The sequence below is a fragment of the Neodiprion lecontei genome, chromosome 3, assembly GCF_021901455.1.
Source record: "Neodiprion lecontei isolate iyNeoLeco1 chromosome 3, iyNeoLeco1.1, whole genome shotgun sequence".
Taxonomy (NCBI): Eukaryota; Metazoa; Arthropoda; class Insecta; order Hymenoptera; family Diprionidae; genus Neodiprion; species Neodiprion lecontei.
Window position 1 is genome coordinate 34,490,480 of NC_060262.1, and position 25,101 is coordinate 34,515,580.

Below are 25,101 nucleotides of genomic sequence, written 5' to 3' on the forward strand. Positions count from 1 at the left end.
TCTTACGGGGGGGGGGGGGGGGGGGGATTCCCTTTTGTCCGTTAAATTTGTTGTTTTTTGTAATTTTCTGGTGAAGAACCTATACAACGAATCAATGCGGATTTGGAATGTGAATTTATTTATTTCTTATCGAGTCACAAAAAAAAAATGAAAATCATTTCCTCCCAAAAATACACCCTCTCCCAACCTACCCACGATTATCCCCAATTGACGCTGTGCACCATTTGAGTCTTCCGTTTAATCCTGCAACAAAAACCGAAGAACATTTCACTTCACAGGCATGTAGCTATCGTTTGACGAAGCGAAAAAAAAATTAAGCATCTGGTTGTTATTGCAGACCTCACAGCCGGGTACTAGAAGTACCCGAATTTCCTTTTGTGCTAGCTATAGGTCCCACAGTCACCCTTCTCCATAGACTCAAAACAATAATAGTGGGTTCGGGGTCGATTTAACAATTAATAATATAGCCGCCAGATATTAAACCGTACTTCAGGGTTTATTGGACAGGCTTTACATTCATTCAATCAGTAGTTATTCAAAGCTTGTGTCAACTTGGGTAACTTTCTAACGGTTATCCGTTCAACACGGGTCTCTTCGCGAGCAGAAACGGAGTAGGCCCCAGGATGACGTGTACAGGTACCATCTCACCCGACTACAACAATTTTATGTTATTTGTTATTTATTTTCAAGTATTCTTGATCAGTGGACCGCAATATCCATGTTGGTTTCCCAACGTGTCAACCACCCCATGTCAAAACCTCAACCATGAGGCCCCGGGAATGCCAGCGCGAGAATCCCCAACCGGCTCTACCCAGTTATGCTCTCGCATCTAATTACTCGATCGGAAGTGCATTAGAAACACGATCCAACGTCATTTAATAATCAAATCGATCGTTATGAGCCTCGATTCGTCGAATTGATAGCCCCATGATCACACAGATCACTGTATCACTTTCGCACACATTACGAGCTACTATCAACAAGACTTACGTGTTGTCTCTTCTGAGTTTCGACTAATACTGATCTGGTTTTGGATTCTTCTCCGTATTCTCCTCTCGCTTGCTCTCGCGGGAATTTTGGGAACTTTAGACTGTATTGTCTTGTTGACTACTCGCCGTAGTATGCGTGAGATTAGCGTAGGTACTTGGATTCATTCACTCACACATCGTAGTATTATAATACATTCTGTCCATTTACTAATCGCTAGCTGATCTGTAGCGGTCATTCACCCCCTCGCCTTACCATACCTCTCTGTTATTACATATGGTTTCAAGTAGTGCTCGTCCAAACTGTAGCGTTGTTGAGTACACTTCTTAATTTTTTTAAACATTCTCAAGTTGATATCGCGTTAAACATTGGATTCTAACTTAATAATTACGTGGGGCAATAATGGTATGTGGCAATGGCCGATTACGAAATTATAGGTCATAATGCGTCGCAAAAAAATTACGTCCATCTGTTTGTTTTAAACGAAAAGTATTCAACGTATTGCTTTCTTTTCGTCAAACGATAGATACATGTGTATAAAGTAAAATGTTCGTGGGTTGGTGTTGCAGGATTAACGGGAAGACTCAAATCGTGCACAGCGTCAACTGGGAATCATCGCGCGTCAAGGGGGGCGTATTTTTAAAAGGAAATGATTTTTAATTTTTTTGTGAATAGATAAGAGATAATTAAATCCACACGCCATAATTCGCACTGATTTGCTGTCCAGTTTCTTTACCGGAAAATTGAAAAAAGTGACAAATCTAGGGAAAAAAAGAGGAAATTGTCCCTTACAATTTCAAAAACCACAACCAGGAAATCGTGGGATCAGTGGTTGAGAAATTTGATAACTACAACCACGTAGATTTGATTCGACAATTGTAATAAAACCTTCCGGTTGCGGTAGCAAAGTTTTACGTGAAAAGTACTAAAATATTTTTATTCTCATGTGCAAAATATGTGAATTGTCTACATGAACTCAAAATTGACTCGTGATAAAAAAAATATTGGTTGTGACAAAGAGAAAAAAAAAAAAAAACACACATTTTCTAGGTACACTGAAAGAATCACACATGAACGCTTCACGATTCATGCATTCAGTTATTCTCAAAAATCCACATACATACTGCGATCGTGTGAAATGTGTGAAGAGTTCCGCATGTACGGATACTATGAATTATTTCAGTCAGAGACTCGATTCGTTTGACTATGACCTTCATATACCTTATTTGGTAGACATAACTGGACCACAATCTCAACCCATTTCGATTTTATCACGGTCATACTTCTATTAAGAAAATACTGTTAAAAGCAGTGTATTTACCAACGACGATCTTGTCACTCGTTCTGTTCCCTCAAAGACTCTCGCTTTGTCGTGCCTTGAGATACGTGTAGGCTGGTGACCGATTTTTTATGCCAACAATTTCGCGAAACTTCATTGAATGAAACAAGCTTGTAATTCGCATAGAACATACAATGCCGACGCGAGGTGATCATAATGACCGGTGGTCACGCAGGTTCTCCGAGAGCGATCGCGAAATTTGTCGGAAAAATTACCGAAGGTAACGAAAATCCGACTGCAGTCCGCAAGAACTCGATGATCCTATAAAACCATGAATATTTGAGCTGAAATTGGAAATCCGCAGAGCTAATTAATTACTGATGGAGGAAATTCATTCATATCGGTTTGTAGACTTTTGATGTTAACACGGTAATTTTTTAGAAATCAGGACGTAATATTTTTGCCAATTCGAAGTCAAGCATCACTTCCAGTCGAGCGTTCGAAATTGTATTTCCTCATCATTCTTCTCGGCATACCATTGCTCGTGGGCATCACTAATTCTTTTTTGTTTACAGTATACCGATCGGTATATCTGTCCGTAGATTTTTCTCCGTAATAGCAATTCAAAAGCTTTGTTGTCACGATGTGCTCCACTGTGCCTTTTGTTATCAGAAAAGAAAATATAATACTTCTTACCGTTCCATTTTATCTGTAGATCGCGCGTTAAGTTTCAGACTCGTCTGAATGATTCCAGTACAAAAATTGGTGTTATACTGCAACAGCTGCTGACTTCTCTTCATGCCTGATAATCATAGCAAAATATAATCTCTCTCAGAGCTGATCTGCGTCTTCTTTGTCCCAGCACAGCCACCGATAACTTGCAGGATAAAGTCAACTGCATCTATGGGTTCCTTTGTCCACATGATCATCGCGCAGTGTGCTTACACGATAATCTGCAAGATTCACCTTAAAGGACTTCGATCATCCATCAAGGAATGAACAACTACGTTTCAATTTCGGGTTTAATGAACCCTCGAGATAAACGTTGTTCCTCAGGTCAGCCACGCACTGCACGTGAATACCATCCAACATGCCTTTCGATTCTCGTTTTCGTTGAAGACGAGCTCAGAACATTTTGCATGAGAAAGTATTTGAGTGGTTTGCGGGACCGCGAGAGTTCTTATTTGCGAATTTTTAAGGATCCTGTTCGAACACTCAGCCGATGGATGAATACCAAACAACCGAAAGGTAAGAACTGCAGGAGGAGACGTGAATCGAATGAAGGAGAACTCTCGTCTCATGGTCAAAGTTATGGGACAACTAAGCACCTGAACCGAAGAGAACATCAGTTATACAAACCAGCTTATACAGCATTGTAAAATCTCTGAGAATCTCTTCAATTAATCCGCTTCTAAGCAGTTCATAAAAAAGAACCGAATTATCCGTATTACATAGGTTCTTGAAACAGGTCAGCAGAAGTTTCAGTAATCCCTTGCCAAATCTCATTGTAGAGAATGCAAATGAACGTCGTGCATGCGATATTTAGAGAACAAGTCAAATCTGCGCACGGTGGTGTCGGCCTTGAACCGGTTGACCTACCGTAGCCAAATGAAATCCCCCGGAATCGTAAATACACTCAACAGCCGGACCTCTCCGATTGCGAATCGTGATTGTCGTCGGCGTTCGTCTGGGCTGCAAATCCCTGGGCTTCCATCCCAACGGCGACATGTCACGCAGTGTCGGGACATTCACATTATACGGGGCTGCATGTCTTCTTTGTTCGATCCTCTGCACACGGTATCCGTCAGCGATGATCAGCCATACATACGCCGTGGTACCGAGCAGAAGCCCTATTCTCGACGAAGAATGTTGCAACTTGCCCGGGCGAAGTGGGGAGGCATATAAGGCCCCGATGCCTCGATCAGACCCCGCAGTAGCCCAATAGTGATCCATCCATCCGGACGCGATCAGCCAATACTTTCCACACGCACTGGCTACAGCAGTCTGACGTGTTCGCCGTTCGCGATCCTTTACCACCGGCACCAGGATGAACTTCTGGTTCCTTTGTCTCCTGGTTTGCGTCGGTAAGTCAAGACTCGAGAGCTCAGGCATAAGGGGAGGGTTGCGTTAATGAGTGTATACGAAGACCGGGTGAAACTTGACTTTCTTCACGCGGGTTAGACTGTTTAATCGGTGTTATCCGGCCGTTACAACGTTGCACGTATACATGCGTCCCACCTATAAGCTACCTGTGTTACCGGTGCGGAAATCGGTTCTGAAACAATCGATCTGACCACTCGGTGATATTTCTCTTTCATCCCCACTCGTTTCTCCGACACTTTCTTTTCAAGTAGGTATGACAAGTGATTAGCCAAATCTCTGCCTCGATACTGCGCATTGAAATTGTGTAAGCCGGATATTCCTCACGGGGTTAATCGCTTATGCGAAACGCAAGAGTTTATACCGTGATATTTGGCTATTTAAGGAAACTGCATTACGTACAGCGAAGCGGAATGAAAACTGGTTGACTCGAGTCGAACTAAGATACTTCGATGACATTTAAGTTCAAACCGATCCAACCGAGTCGAGCGTACTTTCTCGCTTTCTTTTCGCACGAGGTCGCCCGGTATACCTGCACTCGTCTCTCTATGCCTTCGTGCAACGACCAAACGCCATTGCTGACCGTTCACGGACGAATTGGCTGCCTTGAAAATAACTCCGTTTGTCCTCTCTAACCCGTATGCATTCCGATCTTTCTTTATCTCACGGCTGCCCGTTCTTCCGCGTCTAGGCGTGGCGATAGGTAAAAAATCCATACACGTATGAACACCTACACGTAGAATTGCACACATGTTGTACGTGCGCTAGTTTATTTTTTGGTCCGTACGTGGGTGCGGTGCGAATAGGTGTTTCTACGAAAATGACCGTTGGGATCTAATACCGTAAGAGTTGACCTTGCTCTACTTACCTTCAAGAAGAGCTTGGCGTATTCACCAAGATATTTAGTAGTTATTGGAAACGTTCCGATTCCCTCAAAATGCGTACGTTTATCCCAATCCACACAAATGCGTACTATATGCTCATGTTTCTTCAGGTGTGGCGACCGCGCAGCTTTCCAGAAAGGAACAGGCTGCTGAACAGGCCCGCAGAAGAGTTGGTATAGCTTCGAGATCCAGGGAACCAACGGACAGCAAACCCCAGAAGAAGGAAGAAGAAGAATACGACGAAAAGGAGTACGAAGAATCACCGAGTGCCATCAAGCAGTTCAAGTGCCCGGAACCTAACGGATACTTTCCAGATCCGGAACAATGCGACAAGTACTACGACTGCCAGGACAATAAAGCTCATCCTAAACTGTGCCCGGATGGACTTGTCTTCAACGACTTCAGTCCTCAGCAAGAAAAGTGCGATCTTCCCTTCGGCATCGATTGCTCAACGAAACCAAAACTCCGTAAGTACACGTAATTTCGATTTCGGGAAACTATCGATTTCTCTCATTCGATCTTCAATCTGTTGAAGAGTGCAATGTTACCGTGTTGCCAAAGTAAATTTCTCTCAAAGTATTCCATAATTTGCCTCCGCTCGTTAAAAAAAAAACGATTCAATATTTGGCGATAGACTGAAGAAAACTTTCTTCTTGGAAGTAAATAGAAATCATCACGAGATCTCAAGCAATGACAACATGTCGTAGAAGATCCACACAATTTCGTCAGAATGATTTGTTTTGTTGAACCCACCACGAAAGCTGTTCATTACATACCCAAACCTTGTATCGACATTTGAAACTCTTGACCTGATGTTGAGCGTAATCTCACGTGTCACACCCATGTCGGATGAAATCTGAGCTTCAATATCCATTACAGAACCTCCCATGCCTACGGTGAACTGTCCACGCTTGCACGGCTACTTTGCGCACAAGGAAGCCGGAGTCTGCGACAAATTTTACTACTGCGTCGACGGGCAATTCAACATGCTAACCTGTCCAGGCGGTTTGGTCTTCTCGGAGAAGACGGGAATTTGTAATTGGCCAGACGAAGCTCAGAAGAAAGGATGCGGCTCCAAGGAGCTGTTCAACTTCACTTGTCCCGCTGTCGACGATTCAGTAGCGGCGACGCATCCCAGGTATCCGGACGTGGAGGACTGCCAGTTCTTCTACGTCTGCGTCAACGGAGTTACCCCCAGGCGCAGTGGTTGTAAATTGGGTCAGGCCTTCGATGAAAGGACTGGGAAATGCGACTGGGCTAGAAAAATTCCCGAATGGTTGGTATTTTTACGTTATTAACACCTTTTGGGGGACGTTATTCGACACTAGGGTATTTGTATTTACATGAATCCATGTCTGAGGAAAAGTTGAAAACAAACGTTCATCTTTCAGCAAAGACTGGTACAAGGGTCAGTTGACGGACGAAGAATTAGATGCCCTGGAGAACCCGCCTCCGAAGCCTAAGCCATCTGGAGGATCTAGTCGTAGAAAAAGGCCGCAGAAAAGTCAAGACTAACTCTAATATACTTTAAGAATAAAACCTGTAATAGTTTTAATTATTATTTGTAAAGTATAATTTTTTTATTTCGAGATTGACCCAGTTAATGCTCTAACTAAAAAATTCTCTCACATCTTCTTGCCGTGGCTGGTATAACTAGGTAGAACTAGTCAGTACTTTCCAACTTGTTTTACGCTTTTGTCAAGGCTAAACGTCAAGTTATTTAATATTTTCCACAAACGATTAAATTAATCATTCGCTCGCGTATCTCCTTGGTGACAATTCCAAAGCTAATGGAGCCCGAAGCGATTTGGCTAAAGTTTCAGTTTCACTAAGACCTGTTTCTCTATACCTGTCTACAAATAAAGCACTCGTGTCGATTTACATTTTATGGTATTTCATGCATAATACAGGCATATTGTCGCGGCGAGTTGCTGGCCCTGCGGCTGTCGATCCTATGAATACCCGCAAAGCTTGTTTTAACGTTTCCACCCGGATACCAACGATACGCCTGAAATTATTTCGGAGCAATGAAAACCTCCAAAAAAAAAAAATAAAAAATAACGTGACAATGTAGAGTAAATTTTTCAAATCTTTTCGGAGGAAATTAACGAATGGAAAATTTTTGGTCTCGTCCGTAAACATCCATCGACGTCACCGTGTCACCGAATCAGACTTTCGCCTCGGGTCTACTGAATTGAATTCAGTTTCATTGACAATATGTGCGCACAATACGTGCAGACCTGACCACATTTCATCGTAAAAAAACACACACGCACAACCTGTTCATGTAATTTGCCCTACATTGTTCGGAGGTTCTCGATTGAAATTCGTGTACCTAATCTGTAATCAGCGTTCGATCCTGCAAAGTGGCAAGATCGGTAATTTTGATGAACGCGGCTCATTATAGTTCGCAAATTTTTACGAACAAGTGTCAAGTACATCGACAGTGGACAAGAACGGGCCAAGTGATGCCCCGTAAATAAAATCTCGCAAAGTTTGTAGGAATTGGCAAGAAAATGTGAAAGTATCGAATTTCAACCAGTGGTTGGAATCTGGTTAGCCAAAATCACGAAGGTGTATAAACCGCATCCATTTCTTATATATCATAGTATAATACTTACGTACGAGGCACGGTGAGGTACTCACAACGTGATACACCAACGTAGAAACACGTTTATCATATGCACCGAATGCTTACACAGGAGCAAAAAAGGCTAATCATCCGGAAATGCTAATATCTAGCACCTCGGCAAATGTCACGCTAAACTCACCATTTCTATAGGTCGCCTATTCATTCATCCGTTGCGTAACTCGTCGAATAACGGTGACGTAAAAAAAGGAAAAGAAAGAAGTCAGCATCCTGAAGTGAATTTGACTAGAATCTTCTACGAAGAGCTCGGACGGAGGATGAAAATAAAAGCTTTGTACGTAAACATACGTCTAATTATCTCATCAATCGCGCGAGGTGGTACGCACTGGAATGATGAGCATTTTGGCAAAGTATACCATTATTGAAAAATGAAAGTGTGTCAGAGCATTGACTGAAAAGTAAGTTTCTTCCATTCGAATAGTTTTAAGAGAGAAGTTTGTCCGTAGTTCGAAGAAATTTCTCACCGCACGTATATTTGTATCAAACCTGAACGTTTGACTCCTTCAACCAGGCTGGTGAAATATATTTGATTCCCAAAACGATGCTAGGCTGCAGGTATCGAGAAAAATGACACCGCATATCTGTCGGCTACAAATCGACTGGCGTATTATACACAGTGGCACGGTAACGTCGCGATGAAACTGTAGCGACTGCAGTAAAAGGCTGTAGCAGCTTTCACGACATCTGAACATCTGTTGACACCGTCAATAATCAGCAATGATTGCTTAAATCGCAAGAAGACCAACAGCTATCCGGCAAGATGAATCAACTTCATTTCTTACCGATCGACTGTTCGTTAGGCCTGGACAAAGAGGATTTTCAAGGTAAGTTACAAGTTGAGAAGATGCGTGCAACGTGAGGGCAGGTAAAAATAATTACCTGTTCAACTGGCTGACTTTTATTTTCGTCTTATAACTGCAGGCGAACATTCGTACGTAATGAGATATCTCACTAACGAGTATTTTTCTCAAAAGTCCTGAGAACTCGGTATTCTAATAATCAGTCTTGCTTGAACGATGTTCTACCCAACTACCGGTGAAGGTTTTTGTCGGCAAAAAGCATACGTACCGGTAGTTTGAAAGTGGCATTGCATACACAAGGGAAATGAATTTGTGGATAACGGTTGAACCAATTACCTTGAACGGTTGAAACATATGGCGCTTCACGACGCGAAAAAACGGCACCATTTTGTTCAGGGATCAAAAGAGACCGTTAGCTAATGCGATCGTAGCATCGATGCACAATTATGGGAAACTTTCAGGAATGATTGGACCAATTGCATGCCATCCGCAGAAGAGTCCGGCGAAATAGCTGAACCGAATCGGGCGATTTTTTCGGCGATTCTTCGCTGACGCTGCTGTTAATTCTTACCGATCATGAATATCCGCAGGATTGGCCACACTGGATTCTGACAAGGCGTGACCTTTAAGATTTTCTCCACGAAGTCTCGGAGCGTAATGTTCGAAGAAAGAAGCAAAGAGAGACAGAGACAGAGAGAGAGAGATAGAGAAAAAGCTTGGCTGGATGCAGGGGCGAGAGGGATTTCTGATCACGTGATCATCGCTCTTCACGGTGTCTTTGAAGGGACGATATAGTGGGGAATCGTTCTCCGATAGTGGGGATTGACAAAGTATACCCAGTGGAGAGACGCCTTGACTGCAGTCTTTCGCGTCGAGACGCCTTTCCAAAGAGCGCCCAAAAATTATCTTTACATCAATAATAATCATTGGATAGTTACCCGTTCGATAGACAAGACAAACGATTAACATGACTAGAGTGTGTCTTGTGGTGGTGCTGGCTATTGCGGCCGTTGCATGTAAGTACTTTATACCTCCGCCAATGTCGCTCATCTCCACTTTTCTCCTCAAGGGGCCCAAGTATGCATAGTCTTTTTATGCAAATTTCTGCGACTCTCCTTTACGTCCGTTCGAACATATGGTAGCTGTAGGATAATTTTTCACTCCTATCAGAGGAACAAAGGGCATTTGATTAATTTTAGTAAATCATCACAATGCCCGAACGTCCTTAATTGAAGATAATTTCTAACGACTATTGCTCATTTTCTAATTTCAACGTCCGATCTTTTGACACCAGGAACATTATTGCGGACAGACCGTTTCTCTGTGGTAAAAATAAATGACGAATAGCGTGACATGTAAATATTACGAGTGAAATGCAACTGTATGAAATTTAAATCGGTAACTTTCTACGTTAACGGCTGACTGAATCGATCGAATATCTTCTCACTTCTAATGCTAAAATGAAAAGAAAAGATATATAAACCGATAGACACTTTTCATTTTTCCAATCGTACCGGATCGATGTATAATCTCGTACTTCCGCGAATGCATCGATAATCGATAGAGTATACTGAGCACGTATCAAACGTATCGGCATGTGTCGGCCAGTTCACCATCATGGTAAACACTCGGACTATAGCTTTGCAGCACTTTCTAAAATGTAAATGATAGCGCTGTCTCCCTAAAGTTACACAAGAGGCTTGGAAATAGCTGCCGCTATCAATTGTGCAGCGAAACATATTACAATCGATCCAGGGACAAAGATAACGATCACCAATACAGAATTTGTCACTAATTAGGAACTCTCGGAGCGCAACTTTCTCGACCAATTAAAACATCGAATCGACGGGTCAGCCATACATCTGATACTGACATTCGCGTTACTTTTACAGCCGGGGCGTTCAAGTGTCCAAAGGACAACGGAGAGTTCGAAGATCCTGTGCAATGCGACATGTACTACAAATGCATCGACGGAGTCGCCACTCAGATGCTGTGCCCAGACGGTCTGGTCTTCGATCCGTTCAACCGCAAGATAAATAAGTGTGATCACATCTTCAACGTTGAATGCGGCGACCGCCTGGAATTGCGTGAGTTTGAAAATTTGCAAATACATCAAATTATACTTTCCTACCGCGATTAGCCGCGTTTCTTGCCGAACGTCAAATTAGCGTCTAAGATGGGAGAACATTTAAACAGTTCATACGGGGTAAAATCTAGGTAACAGTGTAGTATAAGGCCCGACAGAAATGTTTCTGTAGGAAATTAACACCGCGAAGTGGGCTCGATTTGGGTTTTAAAACTCGGTTAAAAAATCTCAACTATTTTCCAAGAAAAGAAAGTTGGCTCGCTCTTTGCTCAACACTTGATTGCACGATCGGGGAGGTTCATTAGTGTAACCGGCGACATGCAGAAGCCGGTACAGGATCGAACGTACAAGAAAGATCGTTACGCAACATGATCAGGCGGCTATCCCTTCAGCCGGTGATGATATAATTTATCCTCTCCTCTTTTTCGATCAGAGCCTCCTCAACCATCGAAGAATTGCCCAAGGCGAAACGGCTTCTTCGCTCATCCCGACCCGTCCGTCTGCGATGTATTCTACAACTGCATCGACGGAGAGTCAATAAAGATCCCATGCACGACGGGACTCCACTTTGACGAGTACACCGGAACCTGCGTTTGGCCTGACAGTGCGGGTCGCCAGGTAAGATTCGCTTCGCGTAGATGCGACGGAGCTTTGTAAGTCGGCGTCCAAATTTCTCCATCTTTCAATTGCCGTCGTACAGGGTTGCGGCAAGGTGGGCAACAAGCTGGCCGACGGATTCGAATGCCCGAAGGAAGTGCAACACGACAACCGCGACATGCCCGTCGATCATCCGAAATACGCCCATCCGGAGGATTGCCAGAAGTTTTACATATGTTTGAGCGGCGTGACACCCCGTGAACAGGGATGCAGCGAAGGAACGGTCTACAACGACGTTCTCCAGAAATGTGACGATCCTAAGAATGTTCCCGGATGGTACGTGAACACTGCTCGTATATGTAACTAGAATTGACAATTTTCACTCGTGGCCGCAGATGCTGACTTATCGAAATTTCGATTCACTTCCCACGTCACGCGCGGCGTCGGAATTGATCGTTTCCTGGATTTCATAACTTTCTTCTCTGCTCTGTTAAATGACTTTTGTTTTTATTTATTTCATTTTACTTTATTTATTTATTTTTTTTTTTTTGTTTTATTCTACAACAACAACAACCGGCCAAGCGTGAAAGAAAGTCTGATCAGAATTTCTCACATTTTTCTATGCGGTTTCGTTTTTTCGTTTCGGAGAATTTCAAGCCTATAACACTACGCGCTTTCGGAACCGTCTAATTCGTAAAAAAAATTTGTCAAAATTCGGCCGGGATTTGATATCTCGAGACTTAAATTATCGGATCGTCGAAGAATCGTCTCTACAGTGATTGATAAAATTTTACTTCACGTGTCGCCATTGCTCATTAACACATAATTTGTATATTTAGTGGCTTACGATGTCACAGGCAGCTCGATACACGCGTTTGACTTTCTCGTAGTCAAAAAGACGTTACAGAAGGGTCAATTTTGGTTCCATACTTTCATAAACTCACTGAACATCCTGCGTCATCAACTTTCAGCGAATATAAATAAATTTTATAACACTTTTCCGATCTTTACATTCGCTGCACAACCACGGAGAGAAACAAAATTCATTCGCTCCAATTTATTCCATTCCTCTATCTATAATCAAATTCGAACTCTGAATAACAGTGATATTCAACAGCACCCTTAATATTTCATGTAACTCAACAGACCGTATCGCAAACTGTTTTTAATGGTCAGCTCCTTTGCAGTTAGTTGAGTACATCTAAATTTTTGACATCATTCATTCGTTACAAACTAGCCGATGAATACTTTCAATACAAATGATGCAACGTTTTCAGTGAACTTGGTTCACGCGTTGTGAAAAATAATCTAAAATTTATACAATACGTCCGAGACAATAGAAAATGGTTTGAAATGAGAATGAATTGTACGAAAGACGATGTTAAACTATTATTTACTCAATTCTAAAAACTATTGCAGCGAGGACTGGTACAAGGAAGATGCCGCTAAGCCGTGAAGAAATCTGTGAACGTTTCCTGTCCCGCATCGGGACCTCCAAAACGACTTCGTTCTACACGTCTCAACTTATTTTATACGATTAGAAAACGATTTAGATATGAATACAATCTTTGTAAATGTTTTCTAATAAACGGTATTTTCTCTCAAATGAAATCTCATTATTGCGTTAAAGTAATTCATCGTCGGTGAAGGCTTCATTCGTGTGAAACCGACATCTAGATAAGATTATAGCCAACATCTCTCGCTCTCTTATACGCGAATCGTGCATTCAACTATGAAATTAAATTCAGAGCTATGACGATGTTCTTATAATTGTAAAGACTTAGAAAAAACTATGCGGAAGTTTGGGTTTCTGATCGATTATACCCGTACTTAATGGCATCCACTCCGCGAATTCCACACCCAACTGATAAAGAAACAACTGTTGAAATTCACATAAATAATTAGTGCGAGGAATTCAGCGCGTGGAAATGCCTGACGGTATTTCAATCGTGAAATTGTCTTACTTCTTAGTTTTCTTTCGGTATACGTTATAATATAGAACCGGGTGTACAAGCAAACGAAATTTTTTTCCGAACCAGTAGCGTATATTCGAAACAAATTTCATCGCAGTAATAAACTAGCGAGAGTGTTGTTGGTCTCTATGAATGCGCAGCGAGGCGAATCAGCGATAGCTTTCACTGGATTCGTAAGAAATCCGAGGGGTCCGGTTCTATCTTCCTTTCCTCGTTTTTTTCACAGACGACGCGCACCGTGACAAACTGGTTTCCGCCACGGTTTGCACTGAACCAGCGCAATTGATCTTGAGCAAATGCCAATTGTCTCGTCCTTGCACCACCCAGGATTCTTTAAATATAACAACACACCAGAGGATACGAATGCTAATTGATAAATGTAATTAAAGCGACGTGTTTTCCGTCAAAGAGTTATTCACTCTTGAAATCAATTGAAATAGTTTCAAGTCAGCTGATATCGTTATGGAAATCGCTTGTCATCATATGGAAATCTCTTCGAAATCACAACGAGATCATTTAGTCATGTTAAACCCGCTACGATATCACACCGAAGTCATTCAAAACCACACGGAATCACTTTGAAACCATGCCATTAACGAGACCTTCGAAGTCAAAACACTTTTTGTATTTGAAACGCACGACGCCTTCTCTAACGGGTCGTATTTCGATCTTCTTGAATGTCTTATAAAACTACCTATCCGTAATGTTGAAACATTCTAATATATTCACGAGTTGCCATTTGTGTTTCACCATACTTTATACGTTCCACGTAAATAAACGACTCGAGTAAAAACTCGATTTTGCCTCAACATTTATAATTCTTACAAAATTAAAATGCAAAATATATAAATGAACCGGCAAATCTCGGAACAACCTACAGCTACACCAATTAGCCTGTAATTGCATTTTCGGAGGAGTGTCAAGTTAGGATCGTATCAGATGTATGGTGCCCACTTTTTGCCAACTGGAAAACATCACCATTTAAATAAATATAAAATGAATGCTGTTCGTTAATTGTCTATTATTCCTTTGACCTGTTAAATCCTTGAATTGACTTGCTTTCTGCTCACCGTTATCACTGCAGTTCGACGACTCGACGACGACTGATTTAAGAAGCAACGTTGATAGATGGTAGTTTTGGAAACAGAGACGTATACAAACAACGGAAACCGTCTGCAGAGTATCAGTAATCTGTTAATCGGGGATAAGTTGGTTCGATTTAGTCCAGCACCTCTGCTCGATCGACTAAAAGTGAGCCACTGGACATGTTTCGATTCCCACTGTGTATCATGCCAGTTTCACGCGATCCACCCGATCGCCATGAGGACGAAAAGTTTGCCTTTGCGGCGATATTGGTTTCGAGCTTTATCGTTAACTTAAGCATTAACAGTTGCGATGCGCCCACACTTGAATTTCTTCGATTCGGATGGAACGGGTGTCGCGTATCTAGTTCGGACTCTCTTGGCGTTGACCTGCGTTTACTTTCCATGGAAACGCTAATCGGCCGATATTGGGTAAACAACACAGCGTCTGGCCTAAAACAATGCCTCACTGAAACCAGGAGACACGGTATAGTTCTGAACAAAGGTTTGATATTACGTCGAGGAAGTATAGGGAAAAGTAGCGAGTGAGAAACATGCTCTGAAATTGATTTACTCTGGCAAAGAGAAGATAAAAATGGTCCGAAAGATGTACTGATCTGGAATGGGGAGTTTGCAAATCGAAATTGTACCGAGTACGGCAAACGGTACGTTCTGTAACAAGACGACATATCATCGTTTGTCCAATTTTAAAACGTTTAATCACAAACAGACTTATTCAATTGTGCTATAAGTCAATAGCCTGTAAGAATCATTACAGTTTCATTCTAAAATTCACAAATATGTCGAGGCTCTGTTCTCTGGGGAAGAATATTCACCTCAGCTCGGTCTGGTTTGCGACTTGTTTCTGTGTCAGGATCAACTATACCTCAAGGGTGAAAGTGACCCGGACTAGACAGTGTGGAATTTTCAAACAACTCCTACAGCCTGAAACATTTCATTTCAACGTACGATTCATGTTTCACGTTCAATACAGACTGATCAAACTACAGCAGGAATTTCACGTCGCATAGCTGGAGTGTAATATGCAGAAGAGTGACCGAGATGATAAGAAATTTCGCAGAAAACTTTCTCTTCAATCATAGTAAATTACTGTGATTAATAACGGTGTTAGGAAGATGCATTGTCAACAATTCAATTCCCCGCAGCTGCTGCGAGATTAAAGTGAGAAGCTGATGAGAAAGGGTAATGATTTTTGATTCATTAATCCGCGGGCAGCTTTCGCTGTATAAATGTTATGGGTTGGCTATGCGAAAGTGAGTAATAAAATCGCCTGCTGTTTCAACTCTGATATATAGCTGATGACATGTAGATCGCAAATCAGAGGAGATTATTTTACAAAGAGAGATACGCAAGATCAGATTACAGGTTGCATAATCTGCCATCCAAGTGCTTGTACAGGGTATGCCGCATGCATCAAGTTTGACGTGCCATACAAATCGAAGTTTAGAAATTGAGACGAAATGACAGATTTTCACTATTGGCTCTAATTTTTTTTTTTTCTTTTTTTTCCTCCTTTCTCTCTTTTTCACATGATCGCGCGGCGCGTTTGAATACCGAAGCTCGTTAAGGACGCGTCTTGCATTCGTAAATATACACGCCCAGTTTGCAGATTATACGACGTGTTAGATTACGATTAGTAAATTTGACACGATTTAAGATCGAGAAAAATCGAACAGGTATCTAAATACACGTAGAAATAAATTGGTAAGAGAAATTTAGACTGTTCGTTCCAATCCCATTCCTCTGATCCCACTTATGAATTGCTACATTCAAATACTAACGAATTTCAGTTAAAATCGTAGCTTTCATTTTCAGTCTAGGGAGAGAAGATTGGCTGTCGAACAGCATGATTACACCAATCCGAGAAATTGCGACACCTGCGTAATTTGAACGTTAGAAATTGATCAGCGTAGTGTCAGCGATACGCCCATACATTTGAGAATAGTGTATAATTCTAGTTCTCTGAGTGGCGAAACGTGTGTGCATAATGTGGGTATAGTATATGCATGGCATTCGGAATACCGCGAATAAAGATTTTTAATTTTATTTATCAGAACCAAGGTGAGCCAGATTTGAGAATTAATTCTTCTGCGGCGCGGCGTTAAACTCTCCCGAGGGGACCGATAAAGGCGTGTCTATTGTCGGGTGTCGAGCAGCACCGACACTCGTAGGGGTGAACACGTATACGTGTGTGCAAAAATATTTAAGCAAACGAGTCACGCGTCGGGTCGGTTCTTTTGCTCGTCAACGAATTCACCATTCCGGAGAATCGAAACAACGGGTTTTACAAAGCGTGACCGCGCACGCCGATATCCGACTCTTCGGCGATTTTAATTCACGTGCGGAAAATCGCTCGCCTTATAGCGCATCGCAGCCAGACCGAAATCCCGTTTACCGGTGTCCATTATGGTCAGTCTTAAGGCTAAGTGAAAAAAAGCACAATCAAACATTGCAAATAAGCGATTTTGGCAGACATGATAACCTTCAGAATTTCATCGCAAGGTGTGGGCGAAGTTCAACGCGCACGCTTGTTGTTAGAAAGTTGACTCGTTGTCAAGCAAAACGTTTGACACCACTTGCAATTATCAATTATTAATATTACATTGGTAATTGAATATTTTCATATCTCTAAACGAAAAAAATGTTTTTCATACCTTTCATTCGCACTGTTCCAGATGTCTTATTCATTGCACATTAGAAGTGTTTACGATTTTCGTTCCCTGGAGAGAAAACAGATAATTTTATTCAATTTTTCCTATCTTTAACACGAATCAATACTTCTAGCATTTACATAGAAGTGACGTAAGTTGTTTAGACACATGGGCTGACGATAATCGTTAATGATCAGCAATAAAGACTTACGCGTACACTTAACATGTACTAGAACTCGCGGGCAAGGTACTTTTACTCCGAGAGCAAAGTACGCTTATAACCCACCTAGCGGCGAAATCTCCAACTACTTTTTCAAAATCTTAACAAACCCTTCAACAATACGGCATCTTTGAACGTATAATAATCAAACTGTTTCTGATGCATTCCATTTGTAGAAATCAGCATGAGATATCACGTAATAATTCAAAGTACCCGTAATATGATGTAGCGAAAATAGCTAATCGTAAGACTCGAAACCATACAAAAGCATGCAATTGAATCTCGCTAGCCGAAGTCTTGGAACTGAGAATATAGTGGCATGAGCGAAGAAAATATCTCTTCAGAGTAATCGGAACAGTTCTATAATACAGTAAAACCTGATTTCAAACGAAATTTGATTCCGGCCCTTCGATCGTAGGACTCAAGAACGTCGCCAACTTTCGATTGATACATGGGTGCGGAGTGACACGTAGACACATAACGTGTCTTTGATACACATATGGTGAACCAACGCGCGGCTGATGCGTATAAGAAGCGCAATGGCGAGAACAGAGCAGTCGGAAAGCGTACGGGTTGGAAAAATATTGACCAAGAGTGAGGGAGAGAGAGAAAGAGAAAGAGAAAGAGAGCGAAAGACAGTGCCGGAAGAGAGGGGTTTTCAGAAGAGAGTGAGGTGGAGAGGGGTTGGGAAACGAAATGGTGAGTGCAGCCGAGGGAATCAGGATTAAGCTTGACGCGAAGGCAACAGTCGCGTTTTGAAGAGCAGACAACTCGAACCACGACCTCAAGATGACACCTTCTAAACCTTGGACGTTCTGCTGCCTCGTCGTAGGGATGATCTTCTGCCTCGAACGAGCAGCTGCTCAGTTCCAATGTCCGACCTCTAAGGGGTTCTACCCTGACCCGGAGCAGTGCGACCTGTACTACGCCTGCGAGAACGGAAGAGCAGAGGAGAGACTCTGCAGCGATGGACTCGTATTCAAGGACGACAATCCCAACAAAGAGTTCTGCGACTTACCTTCCAACGTTCCGTGTGGCGACCGCACCCTCCTGCGTGAGTATTTCCTTCTCCGTTTCTATCTCGCTCGACTTCCCCTTCGTCTCGACCCTGGCTGTGAAATCTCTCGATGTCCAATTAGTGCGTCCAGCTTCAAGAGATCACGTTTTTCCTTTCTATCACTACGCCAACGGTGATCCGCTCCGTCAATTTCTACCAAGTAAACCGTCCCATACCTCAAGTTCGACGAACGTAGTCGAGTTACTCGCTTACCTCTCGATCCTTTTCCATATTCAGAGGAGCCCCAGCCTTCGAAGGGCTGCCCGCGTGCCAACGGCTACTTCCGGCACGAAGATCCGACCGCCTGTGACCAGTTCGTAAGCTGCAAGGACGGCGTGGCTTCCGCGATGCCGTGCCCTGCTGGTCTCATCTACGACGAATCGGTATCTGCTTGCGTCTGGCCCGCTGATTCGACCAGGGAATGTGATGCTCCTAAACGTGAAATCCTCGACGACGGATTTGTCTGTCCGAACGTCGACGTTTCCGGACCCCAGGGACGGGCTCTTCCTCATCCGTTGTATCCTCACTCCACGGATTGCGCAAAGTTCTATATTTGCAGGAACGGCATCAAGCCCCAAAAGGGACAGTGCGATGAAGGCACCGTTTACAACGAGGACAGCTTTCAGTGCATGGAGCCGGAAAACGTACCGGGATGGTGAGTCCGTTTCGCAAGTCATAGCCTAGCCGTTTTCATTATTATTATTACGCTCTTACTACTCCAAGTACCGAAAGAAATATCGATTACGGCGAGGTAAACCGCCGGTGGTCATAGCTTTGCTTATGCGACGAAAATTGACCCGCGGAGGTTTAGCAGAAGTGATTAATTAGAAAGCATATTTCTACAGGCACATTTAAGTCTGCCGTAAAAGGCGGAATCGAGTATAAAATATCAATAATCGATAATAACAGTGTAATAGCCAGTTGTTAATTTTATTGCTAAACGATTCTAATGTTGTTTGCGTTTCTTCTGTGTTTCTGTTGCAGTGAGGACTATTACAAGAAAAAGAACTGATCGGTTACGTTGCAGATTCAAATACGCATGTAACAATTTACTTCTACTTTTAAGAATAAAATAAATCACTTATTATTATTATTCTTATAAAATAAGATCGAAGCTGTTTCATTGTTCACAACCCAAACCTTTCTCTTCGCATCGTTGGATCTAGTGTATATTACACGTATTATCTGGACGTATGAATCGCGACGCGTAGCGATGCGGGTTACTGTAAGAATAAAATAACGAGTGAAAAAAGGTCGCGCAGGTTACGCGGAAAAAAAGCGTGGCTACCCGTAACCGCCTTTGATTTGTATTACATCGTATCGAACGCCGCATACAAGGTAGAGATCGCGCGTAACATCGTAATGGCAGATATTAACGGCTTTCACCGTCGATATTCACGCGTTCATGTATCGTGGACCGCGATCTCGTTCCCCCGTGTAGTCTCGACACTGTAACGTTGCATAAGAGGACCAGCCAGGCCTGCGGGGCCTTATCCGCATCAATACATGGGCCTCACTCTTGCGCGAGACTTTGTGTCTCCGAAGCCCCGGGGCGAACGGTGGCCTTATGGATGAATGGCTAACAGACACCGGGAGGTCATTCAAAAATTGTATCACCTTTTTTTCGCAAGGGTGGGGTCCGCGCGCTTTCCTATACAGCCTCGATAATTATTCCGGTAAAGCTAAGATGTATAAAAAAAAAAAAAAAAAATTTATCGCTCACCGAGCTGACTATCCGCGCAATTATCAGTGATTACCTATCGTTGGAATTATTTTCTTCATTTCTAAACAAGTTTCCATTATTCAACCGTTTTGAAAAATTACTCTACTTATTTATTACCCCATTAAACCTGTGTTACGATTTTGGAGTATGTGCTTAAGTTTAATGAAGTACAATTTTGAACGAATTGTATTCTATGAGTGGAGTAGATGCGCAAACTTGAATGTCACCATATTGTTCGGTGATATTGACCAGACATGAAAGAAAGATTGTACGTTATTTTGGCTCGAGACTTTAATATAATTTCAATTACAATCTAAAAAGTTGATTTTCAAAAAGACCGGCCAGTATTGGTAAGATGTTGAAATCTATGCCTCCTTTCTTTTCAATCTCAAAGAGGTATCATTTTTAAAGGAATGTTTTCACCGAATATTTCGATGAATGCGAATTTAGAAGCACAAGCATTATTTTGTTTAAGACTGGGATTGATTCGCGAACGAAAAATGCTTATTCCTTCGGCGAATTCTAGGACATTGGAAAGCGATATGATATGGACTAAGATTTTCAAGTCACAAAGCTATTCGATCGTGAAAACAATTAGATACAATAGAAGTAACATTTATTCTCAATTATCTGAAAACAAATCTAGAGTTTAAGATAAAAAGTAACGTAGGCGGATACAAGGCTTAAATTGAATGACACAGCATGTATTTCGTACAAAAAAGAAAAATTTTCGTTTCACCGAATCGTTTGAGGCAGTCTCAACCAGCTACTCGATCACTTTGAAAAAAGTGAATAATCTACATTCAATCTATGTCAGTTGCGCGTCAGCGTTTTATCCGCTTCGATAAATGGGCACTGAATTTCGGTCAAACGTTCCGGGTTAACCGCCAGCGTATCATCGAGAAAACGAGCCCAGTCCGCCTGTAAAACGAACCAGTGAAAGAGGGGTAAAAAATGAACGAAAACGACACCGAATCGAAGAGGTTGAATAAAAATAGTTTTAAAAAAATTTTAAAAAAATGTCCCGAGCGAGAGAGATATCGAATGCAATCCTCGAGACAATATCGTCCAGAAGTGACGGTCGGCGAAGGGGGAGGTCGAGTAACGCGGGATATGAACGAACGAACGAACGAACGAACGAACGAACGGACGGAGTGAAGGGGCCCCTCGGGGCCCGAGGCCAAGACAACTTGCCAATGAGCGGGAATCTAAGTTCAGTAGTCAGTTGGTACTGAGACCAGACATGAGCTGTCGTATAGGAGTGACCTTATTGGCCCTAACGGGCCTCATCTCTGCCGGTGAGTATAAAATATCATCAAACGAAACCTCAAAGTGCATCATCTCCACTAATCGATACGCTCCTGAGCTTCGCGCGTCCCGCAATTCCTCGCCTCTTCTTAGATTATACCGCCTTCTCCTTTACCTTCAAGTGCACCCCGCAAGGCGCTTATTTCTACACAATAATCCCGGGCCCGAGTTGCTTCTGACGCAGAGCGCTTCAACGTCGACTTGCGACACGAAACGAGGCTGCAGGAATGCTTAGGCCTACACTAGCTTTCACCGCCGCTTTACCATATGGCCATAATGCCCGACTTATGATATAATGTCAGTCGTGGTTCCTTATTCGATATTCAAATCGTCTCTAATGCCGTTCCTGAATCCTCGACGTCACTTCTCGCCACAACTCCACGCGAGCCTCGTACACGACTTCCTTCGTTAACTCGTAATATAAATTAATATTAACGTGACCCACTAAAACTTTTCAAACGAATGCTAATCGATAATGAAAGCTCGATCTGTGTCGGCTCCGGCATCGAAGGATAACCACCAACGTGCGGCAATTACATGTGCAAAAAAATTCAAACTATAATCGTATGCGCATTATCAATCTGGTCGATTCTATACACCGTTACATACTTGCGACCTTCGTCTATTAACAATTTTTAATATTCTTCTATCAAAAGGAATTTTTCACGGAAGCTCACTCAAGGCTGCAGAACTAAAGAAATCATCCAGTCAAGTTTCTCGATCACTCCAACGTTCATACCTAACGTTAGTTTGTCTTAACAAAAGCTAATTAATTGTGGCACACGTATCGAAACTGAGTAACAAATATGAACCGTGATCAAAGTTTGCTTTAAGCTTTACTCATTGACGTTAAAATGGAAAATCACTTTTTTCAGCCATGGGGGCAGCGCTGTCGGGCGCTCCTCCTTGCCCAGAACAGCATGGTGTCCAGGCGTACGCACACCCCGAGGATTGCGGTGCGTTCTTCCTCTGCGTAAACGGAACGCTATCCCTGGAGCATTGCGAAAACGGACTTCTCTTCGACGGTCATGGAGCCGTGCACAACCACTGCAACTACCACTGGGCCGTTCATTGCGGAGAACGCAAGGCTGACCGTAAGTTCGCCACATTGCTGTCGACATTGATATATTTCTTATTGGCAATAATACGAAATTAATCGACGACGGAAGAGAGTTGGACCATCGCCTCTGTGTGTGGAAAATTTGAATTCATCAGATTACTGAATTGGCCTAGTTTTCCATTAACCGAAGCATCGCTTCTTTTTATTACTCAAATTTCGTAAAGGCCTTGGGATGTCTCAAGTGGCGTATTGGATTTAATGTGGTCTGAATGTTTTCTCCGGGACAACGACAGTCTATAATTACGATTATAATTGCCCGTTCACCGTCTACTTGATGAAATTTTAATGTTATACATTTTTGTTTCACCTTTTTCTTTATTTTCCTGCTTACGTCAATGGTATAACAACTGTTCTGAACGTGCTTACCGGGTACACGATGCGATGGTAAAATTCGACAGAGCAAGTACAAGGTATAATACTGACCAATTATACCCGTAGAATGAATTCACTTTTTAACCCAAGAAGCAAGCCTTGTTAAACCACACGTAAGTATACCGCAACGGAGTTTCGGGTTTGTTGCAGCGTGTACGAAACTGTTTACATGATCAACTTTCACCGATAATTAGTAGCAAATATTTGTCGGAGTTTATAGTTCGGACCAGTTCGTACATGTAATACTAAAATATATCAATATCCTTGAGATGTCGTGGATTTCGTTTACTTTTCTCTTGCCTTTTCTTTATCCATGGAAACTAAATTGTAAATCTCACTGGAGGAGAACAGAGGGAAAGCTGACTACATCGCAAGCCATTACCAGGCAAAGCACGGCTCGAATCTATCGCGAAAAAAAATTCTCACACACCAATGAATGTCCGTTAAAATATGAGCAAAAAAAAAATAAATACATATAAAAAAAAGTAAACCGAAAGTAGAGAAAAATTCAAGCGCTTCGATCCGCTCGTTTCTAAAAGGTCACCAAGTAGATGTCTACGGTCAATTAGCAATCGCGACGACACACTTCTTGTGCCACGTTGACGTAACGCTTCGCGATGGCTGACAGGCAAACTTTACCCTTTTAACACCGGCAGTGACTCCGATCAGCTCCCCGGGATGCGAACACCAGTTTGGCCTCTACCCAGACAGCGACTCCTGCAGCACCACCTACATCAAGTGCACCCACGGCACTCCCCTGTCTTCGCAATGCGACCCCGGCTTGGCCTACGACCCCAAGAGCCACGCCTGCGTTTGGCCTGACCAACTTCTGCCCTACTGCAACCCTGAAGCCATCGTTGGCTTCAAATGCCCACAGAAAATTCCTGCCCGTACCGCTGCTGCTAAATTCTGGCCCTTCCCGAGGTTCGTTGATTCCACTGTTGAAGACAATAATCTTGGCTCATTGTCAGAACTTTCAAGGTTGAGTCGGATGATTGGGAACGAGAATACTTTCCGTTTTATCATACCAAATATCAACGGTTTATCCTCTCGTCGAGAGCTATCCTTGGATTTTTATCGATCGCTCATGATCGTGATAAATTTTTCTTCGTTGTTGAATTGAATTGCGAAATTTCATTACCTCTCATCGGCTCTTTTCGACAAAGGTGAACGAATTTCTACCTCAGCGTTTCACCCTGGTTCGCCAATCTGTATCTACGATAAAATTTTTGCATTAGAATTGCGGCGATTACGTTTTTGTTCAGATTCTCAATGAGATAGTTACCAATTGATCACTTTGAACAGATTCGCTGTACCCGGAGACTGTGGCCGACTTATAACCTGCGTCGAGGGCCATCCTCGTCTGATTACTTGCGGCGATGGAAAACTTTTCGACGCTGAGAGCCTTGCCTGCTTAGATCCTGAAGAAGGTCCTAAATGGTGAGTGTCACGACGCTGGCTTATACGGTAAAAAAGAGGTATCACACTACACCTCGAATAACGTATTTTCTTTCTTTTCAGTGCCAACCACTTGAAGTAGACGAAAATTCGCTACTGCAACAGTGCCGGAATAACATTTTTACGAACATCTTTAGTATAACGGAGTTTCATTTTATGAACAAATCTTAAAATTCTGTGAAATCTTGATATGAACATAATTCGCAAAAAAAAAAAAATTGTGCAAACAGCATTAATGTACCGCGATTTGTGAGAAACAACCTTTGCCTTCCGTCATCCTATCTGACATTTGATCGCATACCCATAAATGCGGTTATTTGCCTATTATACACAGACAAGTGTGTAGAAATAAACCATACCAATCTTATTACACAGTTAACTAGAAATAGAAACTTCGTATGCACAAAGATGTTTGTGAGAAAAAAGTTAGGGGAAGATGTCGGCTGAAGAAGGCCGAAAAGATCGCAACGTTTCCAAAATTTGTTGGCTGTTAGAACATTCAATAATACCTATGTAACTTAAAATCTATCCCCGTGCTAGTATCTCTCATGTCTCTCATGATGTACCACTGTAATAAATGAGCTGTCCAAAGCTAAAATGGCGCGTGAAAAAATATTGTATCTGTTTATCAATATGGGTACTGAGATTGAATTGCGCCATTTTCGTTTTCACACAGCTCGTGTGAAAATTAACACAAACGACAAGATATATATATATATACATAAATAAAAAT

General features: G+C 42.3%; 4 protein-coding genes across 4 annotated transcripts; all 4 read left to right on the forward strand.

Moving 5' to 3' along the window:
• The first annotated feature begins 4,191 nt into the window (after nucleotides 1-4,191).
• On the forward strand, nucleotides 4,192-7,131 carry LOC107226093 (protein obstructor-E). Its single transcript, XM_015666779.2, has 4 exons — nucleotides 4,192-4,350; nucleotides 5,361-5,717; nucleotides 6,130-6,526; nucleotides 6,642-7,131. The coding sequence occupies exons 1-4, from the start codon at nucleotides 4,314-4,316 to the stop codon at nucleotides 6,763-6,765; spliced, it is 915 nt and encodes a 304-aa protein (XP_015522265.2). The 5' UTR covers nucleotides 4,192-4,313; the 3' UTR covers nucleotides 6,766-7,131.
• Nucleotides 7,132-9,547: 2,416 nt separating this feature from the next.
• On the forward strand, nucleotides 9,548-12,989 carry LOC107226108 (protein obstructor-E). The gene is made up of 5 exons (XM_015666804.2): nucleotides 9,548-9,716; nucleotides 10,593-10,787; nucleotides 11,220-11,404; nucleotides 11,487-11,719; nucleotides 12,803-12,989. The coding sequence occupies exons 1-5, from the start codon at nucleotides 9,668-9,670 to the stop codon at nucleotides 12,837-12,839; spliced, it is 699 nt and encodes a 232-aa protein (XP_015522290.1). The 5' UTR covers nucleotides 9,548-9,667; the 3' UTR covers nucleotides 12,840-12,989.
• A 5,051-nt stretch (nucleotides 12,990-18,040) lies between these two features.
• Nucleotides 18,041-19,496, forward strand: LOC107226107 (protein obstructor-E). The gene is made up of 3 exons (XM_015666803.2): nucleotides 18,041-18,384; nucleotides 18,625-19,042; nucleotides 19,372-19,496. The coding sequence occupies exons 1-3, from the start codon at nucleotides 18,120-18,122 to the stop codon at nucleotides 19,397-19,399; spliced, it is 711 nt and encodes a 236-aa protein (XP_015522289.1). The 5' UTR covers nucleotides 18,041-18,119; the 3' UTR covers nucleotides 19,400-19,496.
• Nucleotides 19,497-21,250: 1,754 nt separating this feature from the next.
• On the forward strand, nucleotides 21,251-25,098 carry LOC107226109 (protein obstructor-E). The gene is made up of 5 exons (XM_015666805.2): nucleotides 21,251-21,408; nucleotides 22,294-22,512; nucleotides 23,567-23,834; nucleotides 24,216-24,350; nucleotides 24,432-25,098. Exons 1-5 carry the CDS (start codon nucleotides 21,354-21,356, stop codon nucleotides 24,448-24,450), a joined length of 696 nt encoding a protein of 231 aa, XP_015522291.1. The 5' UTR covers nucleotides 21,251-21,353; the 3' UTR covers nucleotides 24,451-25,098.
• Nucleotides 25,099-25,101: the final 3 nt, after the last annotated feature.